The sequence below is a fragment of the Sinohyriopsis cumingii genome, chromosome 5 (genome assembly GCF_028554795.1).
Source record: "Sinohyriopsis cumingii isolate HCF-2022 chromosome 5, ASM2855479v2, whole genome shotgun sequence".
In the NCBI taxonomy this organism is placed as follows: Eukaryota; Metazoa; Mollusca; class Bivalvia; order Unionida; family Unionidae; genus Sinohyriopsis; species Sinohyriopsis cumingii.
In genome coordinates, this window is record NC_142965.1 from 20,499,402 (window position 1) to 20,518,830 (window position 19,429).

The following is a 19,429-nucleotide window of genomic DNA, read 5'->3' on the forward strand; positions in this document are numbered from 1 at the left end:
GGGACAATCTAATGCAACATATTGACAGGTTGGTACTATTTGTAAGGGACAATCTAATGCAACATATAGAGACAGGTTGGTACTATTTGTATGGGGGCCCCGAGTGGCCGAGTGGTCTAAAGCGCTCTCCATCACGGATCACTGCCATCTCACCTCTATCTGCGTGGGTTCGAGTCTCGGGCTCAGCCAATGTGGACATGTGAGAAAGCTTGCCGGTAGCTTCTCATGGGTCGGTGGTTCTTTCCGGGGTTTTCCCGGGTTCTTCCTCCACCATTAATACTGGCCGCCATGTATAGCCTATCTTGTGCTGAAAAATGGCATTAAACCCTATAACAACAACAACAACAATATAACAACTATTTGTATGGGACAATCTAATGCAATATATAGGTAGGTTGGTACTATTTCTATGGGACAATCTAATGCAACACATAGGCATGTTGGTACTATTTCTATGGGACAATCTAATGCAACATATAGGCATGTTGGTACTATTTGTATGGGACAATCTAATGCAACATACAGGCATGTTGGTACTATTTGTATGGGACAATCTAATGCAACATATAGGCATGTTGGTACCTTTTCTAAGAGACAATCTAATGCAGCATATAGGCAGGTTGCTACTATTTCTAATCTAATGCTTTTTGCTTAGCTAAGATTATCAGCCTAGTACCCACTTAACTTGGTCTTACATGAAACTAGTTCACTTCTTAAATTTAAATAACTTAAGTGGAACCAGACCAATATTTAATTAATATTTTGATTGGGGTTCTTCTTGAGTTTTCTTTAACACAGCATGTGATAAAAGAAGTTATTAAGTAGCAGCAAACATGCTTTAAAAACAGATAATTCTTTTTTTTTCATAGAAGATGACACAAGTAGAACATTCTTTGGTTTATATACTTCATGTTTTTTCCCAATTTATTTTCCTGTTTGCATATCAATCGTTATCGTAGTAATGTTCACATTAATAATAATGATGTATTTCACATATATGTATGAAAAAGTAAGTGAACAAATATTTTTGAGAAAGGCTAGACCAATGAACAAAGTTTCAAACAATATGACTGTATCATATCTCAAGGAACTATTTCAAACATAGAAAACAAGGCAACAATCCCAATTCAAAATCAAATGCAGCTGACCAACTTTCCATTCCAAAAACAAATACAAAAAACTCTTTACACATTTTTTTAATGTCTGGCATCACTGATGTGGAACAGAATCCCAAAGGAAATTACAGAAAGTGCAGATATAAATGCATTTAATTATAATCTAATTCAATGAATGATAGGTGGAACCTATTTGCTGTGACAAATACATTACTACTTAAAGTGCAAATTCTCAAAGCTTCCACATTGTTGTCTTTGTACTGTATGCACACAATGTACCTAGTTGAAACATGTTCTTACAAAATTACTGTTTATTATGCTATATATAAATGTAGCTTATTATCAAGGCCTATACTCAAGGGTCAATTTCATTCAAGATTACAAGAATGAGAGGAGAGTTTGGCAAATTTCAAGGGCCAATTTCTTTCCTTTGTTAAAGTGATGATTCATTAACATGCAGGCTTTTTGAAGGGGGACTTAAAAAGGCTCCTAGACAAAGTCAAAGTCCCTGATTGTTGAGTAGTGTATCACATCAAGAATCTAAAGGAAAGATTTAGTATGATGATCTGTACACAACTGAGTAAGAGTCTAGTATAGATCTTACTAAAATCTTGCATAGCCTGAGAGTCAAGAATAGATCTTACTCACATCCTGTATAGTCAGAGTCAAGAATAGATATTACTCATGTCCTGTATAGTCAGAGTCAAGAATAGATATTACTCATGTCCTGTATAGTCAGAGTCAAGAATAGATCTTACTCATATCCTGTATAGTCAGAGTCAAGAATAGATCTTACTCATATCCTGTATAGTCAGAGTCAAGAATAGATCTTACTCATATCCTGTATAGTCAGAGTCAAGAATAGATCTTACTCATATCCTGTATAGTCAGAGTCAAGAATAGATCTTACTCATATCCTGTATAGTCAGAGTCAAGAATAGATCTTACTCATATCCTGTATAGTCAGAGTCAAGAATAGATCTTACTCATATCCTGTATAGTCAGAGTCAAGAATAGATCTTACTCATATCCTGTATAGTCAGAGTCAAGAATAGATCTTACTCATATCCTGTATAGTCAGAGTCAAGAACAGATCTTACTCATATCCTGTATAGTCAGAGTCAAGAACAGATCTTACTCATATCCTGTATAGTCAGAGTCAAGAACAGATCTTACTCATATCCTGTATAGTCAGAGTCAAGAACAGATCTTACTCATATCCTGTATAGTCAGAGTCAAGAACAGATCTTACTCATATCCTGTATAGTCAGTCAAGAACAGATCTTACTCATATCCTGTATAGTCAGAGTCAAGAACAGATCTTACTCATATCCTGTATAGTCAGAGTCAAGAACAGATCTTACTCACATCCTGTATAGTCAGAGTCAAGAATAGATCTTACTCACATCCTGTATAGTCAGAGTCAAGAATAGATCTTACTCACATCCTGTATAGTCAGAGTCAAGAATAGATCTTACTCACATCCTGTATAGTCAGAGTCAAGAATAGATCTTACTCACATCCTGTATAGTCAGAGTCAAGAATAGATCTTACATCTGTATAGTCAGAGTCAAGAATAGATCTTACTCATATCCTGTATAGTCAGAGTCAAGAATAGATCTTACTCACCTTCTGTATAGACAGAGTCAAGAATAGATCTGACTCAAATCCTGTGTAGAGTCAAGTATAGATCAGAGTAAAGTACAGATCTTACTCACATCTGTGTAGACAGAATTTAATATAGATCTTACTCAACTCCTGTATAGACAGAGTCAAGAATAGCTCTTACTCAAATCCTGTATAGACATTCTAAGTCAAGTAGAGATCTGTGTAGAAGACAGAGTCAAGAATAAATCTTACTCATAACTGTGTAGAAATAGTCAAGTATAGATCTTACTCAAATCTTGTATAGCCCTTTACCTCATAGAGTGTATGCCTTTTTATAAGCACTCCAATACACATGTAGCAAAGTTAACTAGTGCAGTGTGCTATAAATAGAACACCTGTTACCTATTCGACTCCATACACATAGGCCTGCCTGTTAACTGTTAAGCAGTGTAGTGTATGTTACGTTTAACAGCAATTTTAATCATCTTACATTTTTTATACACATCTATTATGTGTGGAAAAATTTAAGAGCAAAGTCTGATCGTTATTGCTGTGTAATTATTTTTCATGGAAGAATTTTTTATGTGTTTTAAAATCTTGAGAGAACTCATTCACCATCAAGTCAGTGAAGCTGCGTGACCAACCATAGCTGCCATTTCTCATACTCGAAATTTACAAGTTCTTTGTCTGCGTTTACATTACTAAGTCATCTGAATTTGATAATTTATAAAAACTAATTGCTTCCTACATCAATATCAGAGCCTTTACCTAAGTTATTGAAGCTTTCATAGTTGTGATTTTAATAGTGAAAAGTACTGAACGAAATGCATGACCTCCATTTTGGAGAGTGAAGAATACGACCCAGTTACTTTAAATAGCAGATTTTGACCAGAGCATAAACAGTGACCATGTGATCTGACATAATGTTCATTCAAAGCAATGAATGAGGTATCTAATAGGTATTTTTTCCTGAAGGTGGCGCTATGAAAACCCTCAAAAAATGGCTGATGTTTACAGCAGGCATCAAAAGGCACTTCTATGTAAATAGAGTAGAGGCATGCAGATTAGGCATCCAAAGGCACTTGCATGAGGTAAAGGGATAGACAGAGTCAAGAATAGATCTTACTCAAATCCTGTATAGACAGAGTAAAGAGCTTCTAGACTGCTCCATATTCTTTACATGTTTGAAAATAGCTTTGAGGCAGAACAGAACCTAAAAATCACCAGAGTAGCAGCTGCACTTACTTTATACTTGACCTTAGGGACACTCCCAGAGTTCCTGGCTGAGGGTTCCGAAACCTAGACAACTCGCACAAATGGTTATCACATGGACAACCTAATAGTTTGTTGAATTTTCACTTGTGGTCTAAGATGGGATAGTTACTGACAAAAGGATGAACAGACAGACAGACTGAAAGACAGACACAGAGTATTAGAGTAATCCTGCTAAAAGCTGTGGATCATGTTTGTATAATTATGGGGATCATGTTTGTATAATTATGAGGATTGTATTTGTAGAATTATGGGGATTATGTTTGTATAATTAATGTTAGAAGCATACCAGTGTGACAATAGGTTCCTGTCCATCCTCCTGTACATGAACAGCTGTAAGATCCAGGAGTGTTTATGCAAGTTCCACCATTGCTACAGGTGATTGTCAGGCACTCATTAACATCTAAAAAGATAGTAAATATATTAACCTAACCTTTCTTAACAGGCCAGGCCAATTCTACACAAATATTAATTAACAATTTATATAATATTATTTATTTGAATTCACATCAATTTATACTCATACAACAAAACAGTAAAAAGAAAAGTAAATCAAATATTTGATAATGTCAATATACAATATATGAAACAATAGAAAATATTCAAAATATGTGTTTACAAAACAGTTAATACCATATTTCATCATGTTTCTGTAGCAGCCTTATCTAAATCTCTATATGTCTGGTGCTTACAACATACATTTTGTGCTTACAACATACATTTTGTACTTACAACATACATTTTTGCCAACATGTTCTAGATTCCATTCCATTGTCACATACCGACAAAATCAACATGGGATTTATGGGATCAAGTAAACAATGATAATTACATAAGCAAAATAAAACATCACTATTAAGCAGCTCTATACTTTCATTGCCTGATAATGACAGGCAATGACATCATCATCATCATCATCATGACGAAGGTGAGAACAAAGACGACTATGCTGTTGTATGTTTCTATCTAAGTTCCTAGTATCATCAATAAGTCTACACTTTCACAGAATATATGTATGAATCCTTTAGTTTTGGGTGTAACAAGTTATTAGCTAAACAAATATGTCTCAAATGATGACAAATTATGTAATAAAATAAACCTGAAAGAAAAAGTTAAAAAAATTGTCAGAAATCTTCATTTCTTGTAATGGAAATCCAATATGGAAATTACCTTGTGAGCAATCATAACCAGTCCATCCAGTCATACATGTACAGGTGAAGGTATCAAATTGCTCTCTACAAGTTCCACCATTTAGACATGGCTGACGTAGGCAGTGTCGTATTTCTGAAAGGAATTAATGAAATACATGTAAATGATATAATCATTGTAAATCATAATTTACAGATTTGTGGAAATCTGTTGTTATATTATTATATATGCCTATGTCAGGCCTGATTCTTGCAAAACTGATTGAAAATTCCTTCTTTTGAAAGAGGTATATAAATTTCAGGATTTATAAATAAATTTTTATTTTTACAATTTTCTCAATTTGCTAAGCAACATGACATTTTATAAATATTATCCATTTTTTACTTTTTGTACAAATTATACATAATTGCTTTACTTTCTGTAAAACGTATGCATATTTGCTTTACTTCTGTACAAATGATGCATAATTGCTTTACATTCTGTACAGTGTATGCATAATTGCTTTACTTTCTGTACAACATATGCATAATTGCTTTATTTTCTGTACAGCATATGCATAATTGCTTTACTTTCTGTACAACATATGCATAATTGCTTTTAAACTGAAACTTTGTAAAAACCAAGTTACATTATAACAGTTCATTGTTTTGCTTTATGTTTTTCCAGCTGTGTTGAATTGATGTATTATTTACAACTGTACTGAATTTACATATTTTTTCCAGCTGTGTTGAAACATTCATTAACTTCTGAGTCTTAACAAGTTTAATTAAACAAAACTACACAACACAAACACTGATCACAATAAGGGGGAATGTACAAGTTTAAATAAGACCTGTTCCAGTAAAAAATACAATATGCAATTTAGAATTCTGTATTATATTTATATTAACTGTAACTAGAGTACCCAGAAATTTATTTCTTAAACAGGGTACCATGTATGCTTGAATGTAACAGCCCTTAACAGCCCTAAACAAAACTGCACAATACCACAGGTAAATATCAATCCCAATCATTGCACAAGTTTAATCAAACAAAGCAATATACTGATTTTAAAATGCCAATTCAACAAGAATATTAAAGCAATGTCAATCAAAATTTGAATATGCAATACATGCACACTTTTCTGTACATTTTTCATTTAACTGACAGCTAGTCATATTGGAAATATCAACCAAGAAAGGACAGATACATTTTCTCAACATTAATTTTTGGATATGAATTTACAAAATGAGTAGGTATGAAAGATAGCTACATTATATATATATGGGGAATGAAAGGTAACGTAAAATGTCTATAGCATGCTTTTCATAAGATGTTAACGTAGCGCATAGGAAACTGCATCAGTTTGGCTTTTGATATTTTTTAGAGACGGGCTCAACTTGCATAAACTCCTACCTAATGTTGTTTTGATTATTTCAGAACTTGGTGTAGGAGCAATTGTCGGGAAGAAAGTATTGGTGCCTGAAATGTTGACTGGATGTAGTGTCACATTATAGCTTCCTGCAATTAAAAAGAGATCCCCAATCTCCAGGAGCCTTCTGTTGTCAATAGTGTAAGATGGGGCATTTGTTTCCAGTTGATTTATAATGGTGGATTTCAATGAGGCTGTCAGGACTTCTCCAAAAATTAGATGGAAGGTAATCTTTCTTTCTGGAGAAAGGCTGTGAATTCAAGATAATAAAGATTAAATAAAAATATTTCAACAATGGCTTCAATTGTTTTACTAAAGGTGGTATTAAAAATTTATATGCCATCTCTTTTCTTCAGAGAAAACATACTTTTAATACAAACGATATTAAATCAAAAAATCTTTCCAAACTTCTAATCATGTCTCTTGGAAATTATTTCAAAGTTACAACACTGAAATCATTCACCTACTTAAAAACCCACTGAGTTATTAGATCTGAATTATTTTGGCATATTAAAGTCACAGAAATCATTGATCTACTTAAAATCCTACTGAGAAATTACATTATTATTTTTATTTAGTACAGTAACTTTGGCATATTAAAGTCACAGAAATCATTGATCTACTTAAAATCCTACTGAGAAATTACATTATTATTTTTATTTAGTACAGTAACGTCACAAAAATCACTGACCTACTTAAAATCCTACTGAGAAATTACATTATTATTTTTATTTGGTACAGTAAAGTCACAGAAATCATTGACCTACTTAAAAACCTACTGATTTATTAGATGTGAATTATTTTGGCAAAGACAAATCATTATCAGGAAAATTGACAAAAAATATTTTGTTGTTTCAAAATTGGTAAATGTCACAAAAAACTTTTGAAAAATGATTAAAGTTTGTTACCTCATTTTCAGGATATAACACTCATCAAATGCCCTTGCAAGTGGTCCATTTGAAAAATAATGTGCAATCTGAAATACAGAAAAATACAATTTTTGATAAGAAGCTTTTATACTTTTCTCATCAGAACATGAAACAAAATTGAAAAAGAAATATTGTACAGTACAGTGAAGATAATTCTATCAATGTAGTAATAAAAATTATCATGTGTAGTAATACAATTATCACATGTCATAATCAAATTAACACGTGAAGTAATAAAATTAACACATGTAGTAATAAAATTTTCATGTGTAGTAATAAAATTATCATGTGTAGAAATAAAATTATCACGTGTAGTAATAAAATTAACACATGTAATAATAAAATTATCATGTGTCGTAATAAAATTAAGGAAAAATGTAGGTGGTGCTGATAATCACTGTTGCAATAATCTATGTAAGGATGTCATCCAAAGATATTTTTTTCTCCAAAAGAACAGTACAACAAATTAACATTTCAATTTTAATTTCAGACATGTTTATCATCCAACAATTGATGTGACAGGTTTTATACCTTTTTAATTCCCAATTATTCTGCATTCACAAAATTTGATTGGGTAACAATCTTCAGGGATTTTGTGGTTGCTACATGGAGTAACAGTGTTAGGGGATTTTGTGGGTGCTACATGGAGTAACAATCATTAGGGATCTCATGGTTGCTACATGAAGTACCAGTCTTCAGGGAGTCTGTGGTTGCAACATAGGGTAACCAATCTTTCGTGATTATTTGGTTGCTAATACAGTGGTAATACAGTTCACATATTTGTGGTGCTGAGTGGTGTAACAATTTTCAGGGATTCTGTGGTTGCTATATGGGGTAGCAATCTTCTGGGATTTTGTGTTTCCTTCATGGGTTATCAATCATCAGGAATCTTGTGGTTGCTGCATGGGGTACCAATAATTGGTTATTTTGTGGTTTCTAGATGGGTACTAATCTTTGGTGATTTTGTGGTTCCTACACAGGGACCACTCTTTGGTGATTTTGTGGTTCCTACATGGGTACCACTCTTCAGAGAATTTGTGGTTCCTACATGGGATACCAATCTTCAGGAATCGTGTGGTTCCTAAATGGGGTACCAATCTTCAGGGATTTTCTAGTTGCTAAACAGGATACCAATCGTTGGAGATTTTGTGGTTCCTACATGGGTATGGGGCACCAATCATCAGAGGTACTGTGGTTGCTACAAACCATAAATTGAAGGACTCAACAGTCAATCATTTTCCTCTTAAAATGAATGGACATCTCTAATCCTACAACTGGATACTTTCTAATCTTACAACTGGGCACCTTCTCTAATCCTACAACTGGATACCTTCTCTAATCCTACAACTGGACACCATCTCTAATCCTACAACTGGATGCCTTCTCTAATCCTACAACTGGATGCCTTCTCTAATCCTACAACTGGATACCTTCTCTAATCCTAAAACTGGATACCATCTCTAACCCTACAACTGGATGCCTTCTCTAATCCTACAACTGGACACCTTCTCCAATCTACAACTGGACACCATCTCTAATCCTACAACTGGATACCATCTCTAATCCTACAACTGGACACCATCTCTAATCCTACAACTGGACACCATCTCTAATCCTACAACTGGATACCATCTCTAATCCTACAACTGGATACCATCTCTAATCCTACAACTGGATACCTTCTCTAATAATACAACTGGACACCATCTCAAATCCTACAACTGGACACCATCTCAAATCATACCACTGGATACCATCTCTAATCCTACAACTGGATACCATCTCTAATCCTACAACTGGACACTATCTCCAATCCTACAACTGGGCACCATCTCTAATCCTACAACTGGATGCCTTCTCTAATCCTACAACTGGATACCTTCTCTAATCCTACAACTGGACACCTTCTCTAATCTAATCCTACAACTGGATGCCTTCTCCAATCCTAAAACTGGACACCTTCTCTAATCCTACAACTGGATGCCTTCTCTAATCCTACAACTGGATGCCTTCTCTAATCCTCCAACTGGACACCTTCTCTAATCCTACAACTGGATACCTTCTATAATCCTACAATTGGACACCATCTCTAATCCTACAACTGGATGCCTTCTCGAATCCTACAACTGGATGCCTTCTCTAATCCTACAACTGGATACCTTCTCTAATCCTACAACTGGACACAATCTCTAATCCTACAACTGGACACCTTCTCTAATCCTACAACTGGATGCCTTCTCTAATCCTACAACTGGATGCCTTCTCTAATCCTACAACTGGATACCTTCTCTAATCCTACAACTGGACACCATCTCTAATCCTACAACTGGATGCCTTCTCCAATCCTACAACTGGATGCCTTCTCTAATCCTACAACTGGATACCTTCTCTAATCCTACAACTGGACACCATCTCTAATCCTACAACTGGACACCATCTCTAATCCTACAACTTGATACCTCCTCTAATTCTACAACTGGATGCCTTCTCTAATCCTACAACTGGATGCCTTCTCTAATCCTACAACTGGACACGATCTCTAATCCTACAACTGGATGCCTTCTCTAATCCTACAACTGGATACCTTCTCTAATCCTACAACTGGATGCCTTCTCTAATCCTACAACTGGATACCCTCTCTAATCCTACAACTGGACACAATCTCTAATCCTACAACTGGATGCCTTCTCTAATCCTACAACTGGATGCCTTCTCTAATCCTACAACTGGACACCTTCTCTAATCCTACAACTGGATACCTGCTCTAATCCTACAACTGGATACCATCTCTAATCCTACAACTGGATGCCTTCTCAAATCCTACAACTGGATACCTTCTCTAATCTACAATTGGACACCATCTCTAATCCTACAACTGGACACCATCTCTAATCCTACAACTGGATACCATCTCTAATCCTACAACTGGATACCATCTCTAATCATACAACTGGACACCATCTATAATCCTACAACTTGATACCTTCTCTAATCCTACAGCTGGATGCCATCTCTAATCCTACAACTGGATGCCTTCTCTAATCCTACAACTGGACACCATCTCTAATCCTACAACTGGATGCCTTCTCTAATCCTACAACTGGATACCTTCTCCAATCCTACAACTGGATGCCTTCTCTAATCCTACAACTGGATACCTTCTCTAATCCTACAACTGGACACCATCTCTAATCCTACAACTGGATGCCTTCTCTAATCCTACAACTGGATGCCTTCTCTAATCCTACTACTGGACACCTTCTCTAATCCTACAACTGGATACCTTCTCTAATCCTACAACTGGACAGCATATCTAATCCTACAACTGGATGCCTTCTCTAATCCTACAACTGGATACCATCTCTAATCCTACAACTGGACACCTTCTCTAATCCTACAACTGGACACCATCTCTAATCCTACAACTGGACACCATCTCTAATCCTACAACTGGATACCATCTCTAATCCTACAACTAGATACCTTCTCTAATCCTACAAATGGATACCTTCTCTAATCCTACAACTGGACACCATCTCTAATCCTACAACTGGGCACCATCACTAATCCTACAACTGGATACCTTCTCTAATCCTACAACTGGATACCTTCTCTAATCCTACAACTGGACAACGTCTCTAATCTAATCCTACAACTGGATGCCTTCTCTAATCCTCCAACTGGATACCATCTCTAATCCTACAACTGGATACCTTCTCTAATCCTACAACTGGACAACATCTCTAATCCTACAACTGGATGCCTTCTCTAATCCTACAACTGGATGCCTTCTCTAATCCTACAACTGGACACCTTCTCTAATCCTACAACTGGATACCTTCTCTAATCCTACAACTGGACACCATCTCTAATCCTACAACTGGATGCCTTCTCTAATCCTACAACTGGATGCCTTCTCTAATCCTACAACTGGATACCTTCTCTAATCCTACAACTGGACACCATCTCTAATCCTACAACTGGACACCTTCTCTAATCCAACAACTGGATGCCTTCTCTAATCCTACAACTGGATGCCATCTCTAATCCTACAACTGGATGCCTTCTCTAATCCTACAACTGGACAACATCTCTAATTCTACAACTGGATGCCTTCTCTAATCCTACAACTGGATGCCTTCTCTAATCCTACAACTGGACACCATCTCTAATCCTACAACTGGATGCCTTCTCTAATCCTACAACAGGATACCTTCTCCAATGCTACAACTGGATACCTTCTCTAATCCTACAACTGGATACCTTCTCTAATCCTACAAGTGGACACCATCTCTAATCCTACAACTGGATGCCTTCTCTAATCCTACAACTGGACACTGTCTCTAATCCTACAACTGGATACCTTCTCTAATCCTACAACTGGACACCATCTCTAATCCTACAACTGGATGCCTTCTCTAATCCTACAACTGGATGCCTTCTCTAATCCTACAACTGGATACCTTCTCTAATCCTACAACTGGATACCATCTCTAATCCTACAACTGGATGCCTTCTCTAATCCTACAAATGGATACCCTCTAATCTACAACTGGACACCATCTCTAATCCTACAACTGGACACCATCTCTAATCCTACAACTGGATACCTTCTCTAATCCTACAACTGGATACCATCTCTAATCCTACAACTGGACACCATCTATAATCCTACAACTTGATACCTTCTCTAATCCTACAACTGGATACCTTCTCAAATCCTACAACTGGATGCCTTCTCCAATCCTACAACTGGATACCTTCTCTAATCCTACAACTGGACACCATCTCTAATCCTACAACTGGATGCCTTCTCTAATCCTACAACTGGATGCCTTCTCTAATCCTACAACTGGACACCATCTCTAATCCTACAATTGGATACCTTCTCTAATCCCACAACTGGACACCATCTCTAATCCTACAACTGGATGCCTTCTCTAATCCTACAACTGGATTCCATCTCTAATCCTACAACTGGACACCTTCTCTAATCCTACAACTGGACACCATCTCTAATCCTACAACTGGATACCATCTCTAATCCTACAACTGGATACCATCTCTAATCCTACAACTGGATACCTTCTCTAATCCTACAACTGGACACCATCTCTAATCCTACAACTGGACACCATCTCAAATCCTACCACTGGATACCTTCTCTAATCCTACAACTGGATACCTTCTCTAATCCTACAAATGGATACCCTCTAATCTACAACTGGACACCATCTCTAATCCTACAACTGGACACCATCTCTAATCCTACAACTGGATACCTTCTCTAATCCTACAACTGGATACCATCTCTAATCCTACAACTGGACACCATCTATAATCCTACAACTTGATACCTTCTCTAATCCTACAACTGGATACCTTCTCAAATCCTACAACTGGATGCCTTCTCTAATCCTACAACTGGATACCTTCTCTAATCCTACAACTGGACACCATCTCTAATCCTACAACTGGATGCCTTCTCTAATCCTACAACTGGATGCCTTCTCTAATCCTACAACTGGACACCATCTCTAATCCTACAATTGGATACCTTCTCTAATCCCACAACTGGACACCATCTCTAATCCTACAACTGGATGCCTTCTCTAATCCTACAACTGGATTCCATCTCTAATCCTACAACTGGACACCTTCTCTAATCCTACAACTGGACACCATCTCTAATCCTACAACTGGATACCATCTCTAATCCTACAACTGGATACCTTCTCTAATCCTACAACTGGACACCATCTCTAATCCTACAACTGGACACCATCTCAAATCCTACCACTGGATACCTTCTCTAATCCTACAACTGGATACCTTCTCTAATCCTACAACTGGACACCATCTCTAATCCTACAACTGGGCACCATCACTAATCCTACAACTGGATGCCTTCTCTAATCCTACAACTGGATACCTTCTCTAATCCTACAACTGGACACCTTCTCTAATCTAATCCTACAACTGGATGCCTTCTCTAATCCTACAACTGGATACCATCTCTAATCCTACAACTGGATACCTTCTCTAATCCTACAACTGGACAACATCTCTAATCCTACAACTGGATGCCTTCTCTAATCCTACAACTGGATGCCTTCTCTAATCCTACAACTGGACACCTTCTCTAATCCTACAACTGGATACCTTCTCTAATCCTACAACTGGACACCATCTCTAATCCTACAACTGGATGCCTTCTCCAATCCTACAACTGGATGCCTTCTCTAATCCTACAACTGGATACCTTCTCTAATCCTACAACTGGACACCATCTCTAATCCTACAACTGGACACCTTCTCTAATCCTACAACTGGATGCCTTCTCTAATCCTACAACTGGATGACTTCTCTAATCCTACAACTGGACACCATCTCTAATCCTACAACTGGATACCATCTCTAATCCTACAATTGGATGCCTTCTCTAATCCTACTACTGGATACCTTCTCTAATCCTACAACTGGATACCATCTCTAATCCTACAACTGGACACCATCTCTAATCCTACAACTGGACACCTTCTCTAATCCTACAACTGGATGCCTTCTCTAATCCTACAACTGGATGCCTTCTCTAATCCTACAACTGGACACCATCTCTAATCCTACAACTGGACACCTTCTCTAATCCTACAACTGGATACCTTCTCTAATCCTACAATTGGACACCATCTCTAATCCCACAACAGGATGCCTTCTCTAATCGTACAACTGGATGCCATCTCTAATCCTAAAACTGGATACCTTCTCTAATCCTACAACTGGACACCATCTCTAATCCTACAACTGGACACCATCTCTAATCCTACAACTGGATACCTTCTCTAATCCTACAACTGGATGCCTTCTCTAATCCTACAACTGGATGCCTTCTCTAATCCTACAACTGGACACCATCTCTAATCCTACAACTGGACACCATCTCTAATCCTACAACTGGATACCATCTCTAATCCTACAATTGGATGCCTTCCCTAATCCTACTACTGGATACCTTCTCTAATCCTACAACTGGATACCATCTCTAATCCTACAACTGGACACCATCTCTAATCCTACAACTTGATACCTTCTCTAATTATACAACTGGATGCCTTCTCTAATCCCACAACTGGATCTCTTCTCTAATCCTACAACTGGACACCATCTGTAATCCTACAACTGGATGCCTTCTCTAATCCTACAACTGGATGCCTTCTCTAATCCTACACTGGACACCTTCTCTAATCCCACAACTGGATACCTTCTCTAATCCTACAACTGGACACCATCTCTAATCCTACAACTGCATGCCTTCTCTAATCCTACAACTGGATACCTTATCTAATCCTACAACTGGATACCATCTCTAATCCTACAACTGGATACCTTCTCTAATCCTACAACTGGATACCATCTCTAATCCTACAACTGGACACCATCTCTAATCCTACAACTTGATACCTTCTCTAATCCTACAACTGGATGCCTTCTCTAATCCTACAACTGGACACCTTCTCTAATCCTACAACTGGATACCTTCTCTAATCCTACAACTGGACACCATCTCTAATCCTACAAATGCATGCCTTCTCTAATCCTACAACTGGATACCTTCTCTAATCCTACAACTGGATACCATCTCTAATCCTACAACTGGATGCCTTCTCTAATCTACAACTGGATACCATCTCTAATCCTACAACTGGACACCTTCTCTAATCCTACAACTGGACACCATCTCTAATCCTACAACTGGACACCATCTCTAATCCTACAACTGGATACCTTCTCTAATCCTACAACTGGATGCCTTCTCTAATCCTACAACTGGATGCCTTCTCTAATTCTACAACTGGACACCATCTCTAATCCTACAACTGGACACCATCTCTAATCCTACAACTGGATACCATCTCTAATCCTACAATTGGATGCCTTCCCTAATCCTACTACTGGATACCTTCTCTAATCCTACAACTGGATACCATCTCTAATCCTACAACTGGACACCATCTCTAATCCTCCAACTTGATACCTTCTCTAATTATACAACTGGATGCCTTCTCTAATCCCACAACTGGATCTCTTCTCTAATCCTACAACTGGACACCATCTGTAATCCTACAACTGGATGCCTTCTCTAATCCTACAACTGGATGCCTTCTCTAATCCTACACTGGACACCTTCTCTAATCCCACAACTGGATACCTTCTCTAATCCTACAACTGGACACCATCTCTAATCCTACAACTGCATGCCTTCTCTAATCCTACAACTGGATACCTTATCTAATCCTACAACTGGATACCATCTCTAATCCTACAACTGGATACCTTCTCTAATCCTACAACTGGATACCATCTCTAATCCTACAACTGGACACCATCTCTAATCCTACAACTTGATACCTTCTCTAATCCTACAACTGGATGCCGTCTCTAATCCTACAACTGGACACCTTCTCTAATCCTACAACTGGATACCTTCTCTAATCCTACAACTGGACACCATCTCTAATCCTACAAATGCATGCCTTCTCTAATCCTACAACTGGATACCTTCTCTAATCCTACAACTGGATACCATCTCTAATCCTACAACTGGATGCCTTCTCTAATCTACAACTGGATACCATCTCTAATCCTACAACTGGACACCTTCTCTAATCCTACAACTGGACACCATCTCTAATCCTACAACTGGATACCATCTCTAATCCTACAACTGGATACCATCTCTAATCCTACAACTGGATACCTTCTCTAATCCTACAACTGGACACCATCTCTAATCCTACAACTGGACACAATCTCAAATCCTACCACTGGATACCTTCTCTAATCCTACAACTGGATACCTTCTCTAATCCTACAACTGGACACCATCTCTAATCCTACAACTGGGCACCATCACTAATCCTACAACTGGATGCCTTCTCTAATCCTACAACTGGATACCTTCTCTAATCCTACAACTGGACACCTTCTTTAATCTAATCCTACAACTGGATGCCTTCTCTAATCCTACAACTGGATACCATCTCTAATCCTACAACTGGATACCTTCTCTAATCCTACAACTGGACAACATCTCTAATCCTACAACTGGATGCCTTCTCTAATCCTACAACTGGATGCCTTCTCTAATCCTACAACTGGACACCTTCTCTAATCCTACAACTGGATACCTTCTCTAATCCTACAACTGGACACCATCTCTAATCCTACAATTGGATGCCTTCTCCAATCCTACAACTGGATGCCTTCTCTAATCCTAGAACTGGATACCTTCTCTAATCCTACAACTGGACACCATCTCTAATCCTACAACTGGACACCTTCTCTAATCCTACAACTGGATGCCTTCTCTAATCCTACAACTGGATGCCTTCTCTAATCCTACAACTGGACACCATCTCTAATCCTACAACTGGATACCTTCTCTAATCCTACAACTGGATACCTTCTCTAATCCTACAACTGGACACCATCTCTAATCCCACAACTGGATGCCTTCTCTAATCGTACAACTGGATGCCTTCTCTAATCCTAAAACTGGATACCTTCTCTAATCCTACAACTGGACACCATCTCTAATCCTACAACTGGACACCATCTCCAATCCTACAACTGGATACCTTCTCTAATCCTACAACTGGATGCCTTCTCTAATCCTACAACTGGATGCCGTCTCTCATCCTACAACTGGATGCCTTCTCTAATCCTACAACTGGATACCTTCTCTAATCCTACAACTGGATGCCTTCTCTAATCCTACAACTGGATACCTTCTCTAATCCTACAACTGGACACCATCTCTAATCCTACAACTGGATGCCTTCTCTAATCCTACAACTGGATGCCTTCTCTAATCCTACTACTGGACACCTTCTCCAATCCTACAACTGGATACCTTCTCTAATCCTACAACTGGACACCATCTCTAATCCTACAACTGGATACCATCTCTAATCCTACAATTGGATGCCTTCTCTAATCCTACTACTGGATACCTTCTCTAATCCTACAACTGGGTACCATCTCTAATCCTACAACTGGACACCATCTCCAATCCTACAACTTGATACCTTCTCTAATTCTACAACTGGATGCCTTCTCTAATCCCACAACTGGATCTCTTCTCTAATCCTACAACTGGACACCATCTCTAATCCTACAACTGGATGCCTTCTCTAATCCTACAACTGGATGCCTTCTCTAATCCTACAACTGGACACCTTCTCTAATCCTACAACTGGATACCTTCTCTAATCCTACAACTGGACACCATCTCTAATCCTACAACTGCATGCCTTCTCTAATCCTACAACTGGATACCTTCTCTAATCCTACAACTGGATACCATCTCTAATCCTACAACTGGATACCTTCTCTAATCCTACAACTGGATACCATCTCTAATCCTACAACTGGACACCATCTCTAATCCTACAACTTGATACCTTCTCTAATCCTACAACTGGATGCCTTCTCTCATCCTACAACTGGATGCCTTCTCTAATCCTACAACTGGACACCTTCTCTAATCCTACAACTGGATACATTCTCTAATCCTACAACTGGACACCATCTCTAATCCTACAAATGCATGCCTTCTCTAATCCTACAACTCGATACCTTCTCTAATCCTACAACTGGATACCATATCTAATCCTACAACTGGATGCCTTCTCTAATCTACAACTGGATACCATCTCTAATCCTACAACTGGATACCATCTCTAATCCTACAACTGGATACCATCTCTAATCCTACAACTGGATACCATCTCTAATCCTACAACTGGATACCTTCTCTAATCCTACAACTGGATACCATCTCTAATCCTACAACTGGACACCATCTCTAATCCTACAACTTGATACCTTCTCTAATCCTACAACTGGATGCCTTCTCTCATCCTACAACTGGATGCCTTCTCTAATCCTACAACTGGATACCTTCTCTAATCCTACAACTGGATACCATCTCTAATCCTACAACTGGATGCGTTCTCTAATCTACAACTGGATACCATCTCTAATCCTACAACTGGACACCTTCTCTAATCCTACAACTGGACACCATCTCTAATCCTACAACTGGATACCATTTCTAATCCTACAACTGGATACCATCTCTAATCCTACAACTGGATACCTTCTCTAATCCTACAACTGGACACCATCTCTAATCCTACAACTGGACACCATCTCAAATCCTACCACTGGATACCTTCTCTAATCCTACAACTGGATACCTTCTCTAATCCTACAACTGGACACCATCTCTAATCCTACAACTGGGCACCATCACTAATCCTACAACTGGATGCCTTCTCTAATCCTACAACTGGATACCTTCTCTAATCCTACAACTGGACACCTTCTCTAATCTAATCCTACAACTGGATGCCTTCTCTAATCCTACAACTGGATACCATCTCTAATCCTACAACTGGATACCTTCTCTAATCCTACAACTGGACAACATCTCTAATCCTACAACTGGATGCCTTCTCTAATCCTACAACTGGACACGTTCTCTAATCCTACAACTGGATGCCTTCTCTAATCCTACAAATGGACACCTTCTCTAATCCTACAACTGGATGCCTTCTCTAATCCTACAACTGGATACCTTCTCTAATCCTACAACTGGACACCTTCTCTAATCCTACAACTGGATACCTTCTCTAATCCTACAACTGGATGCCTTCTCTAATCCTACAACTGGATACCTTCTCTAATCCTACAACTGGATACCTTATCTAATCCTACAACTGGATGCCTTCTCTAATCCTACAACTGGATACCTTCTCTAATCCTACAACTGGACACCATCTCTAATCCTACAACTGGACACCTTCTCTAATCCTACAACTGGATGCCTTCTCTAATGCTACAACTGGATACCTTCTCTAATCCTACAACTGGATGCCTTC

The 19,429-nt window shown here is 38.2% G+C and overlaps 1 protein-coding gene and 1 long non-coding RNA gene across 2 annotated transcripts in view; one reads left to right on the forward strand and one right to left on the reverse strand.

Moving 5' to 3' along the window:
- Window positions 1-6,702, forward strand: part of LOC149798749 (uncharacterized) — a 63,927-nt gene extending 57,225 nt beyond the window's left edge. Inside the window, exon 3 of the long non-coding RNA XR_016421022.1 lies at window positions 6,564-6,702. This is a non-coding gene — a long non-coding RNA (uncharacterized LOC149798749). The remainder of the gene's footprint in view (window positions 1-6,563) is intronic.
- LOC149798748 (uncharacterized) overlaps window positions 1-19,429 on the reverse strand; it is a 337,174-nt gene that overhangs the window by 289,391 nt on the left and 28,354 nt on the right. The window contains exons 8-11 of the mRNA XM_089957621.1: window positions 7,464-7,531; window positions 6,540-6,805; window positions 5,166-5,279; window positions 4,285-4,398 (exon numbers count right to left, since the gene is read on the reverse strand). Of these exons, the coding sequence (XP_089813747.1) occupies window positions 4,285-4,398; window positions 5,166-5,279; window positions 6,540-6,805; window positions 7,464-7,531 (562 nt within the window). The remainder of the gene's footprint in view (window positions 1-4,284; window positions 4,399-5,165; window positions 5,280-6,539; window positions 6,806-7,463; window positions 7,532-19,429) is intronic.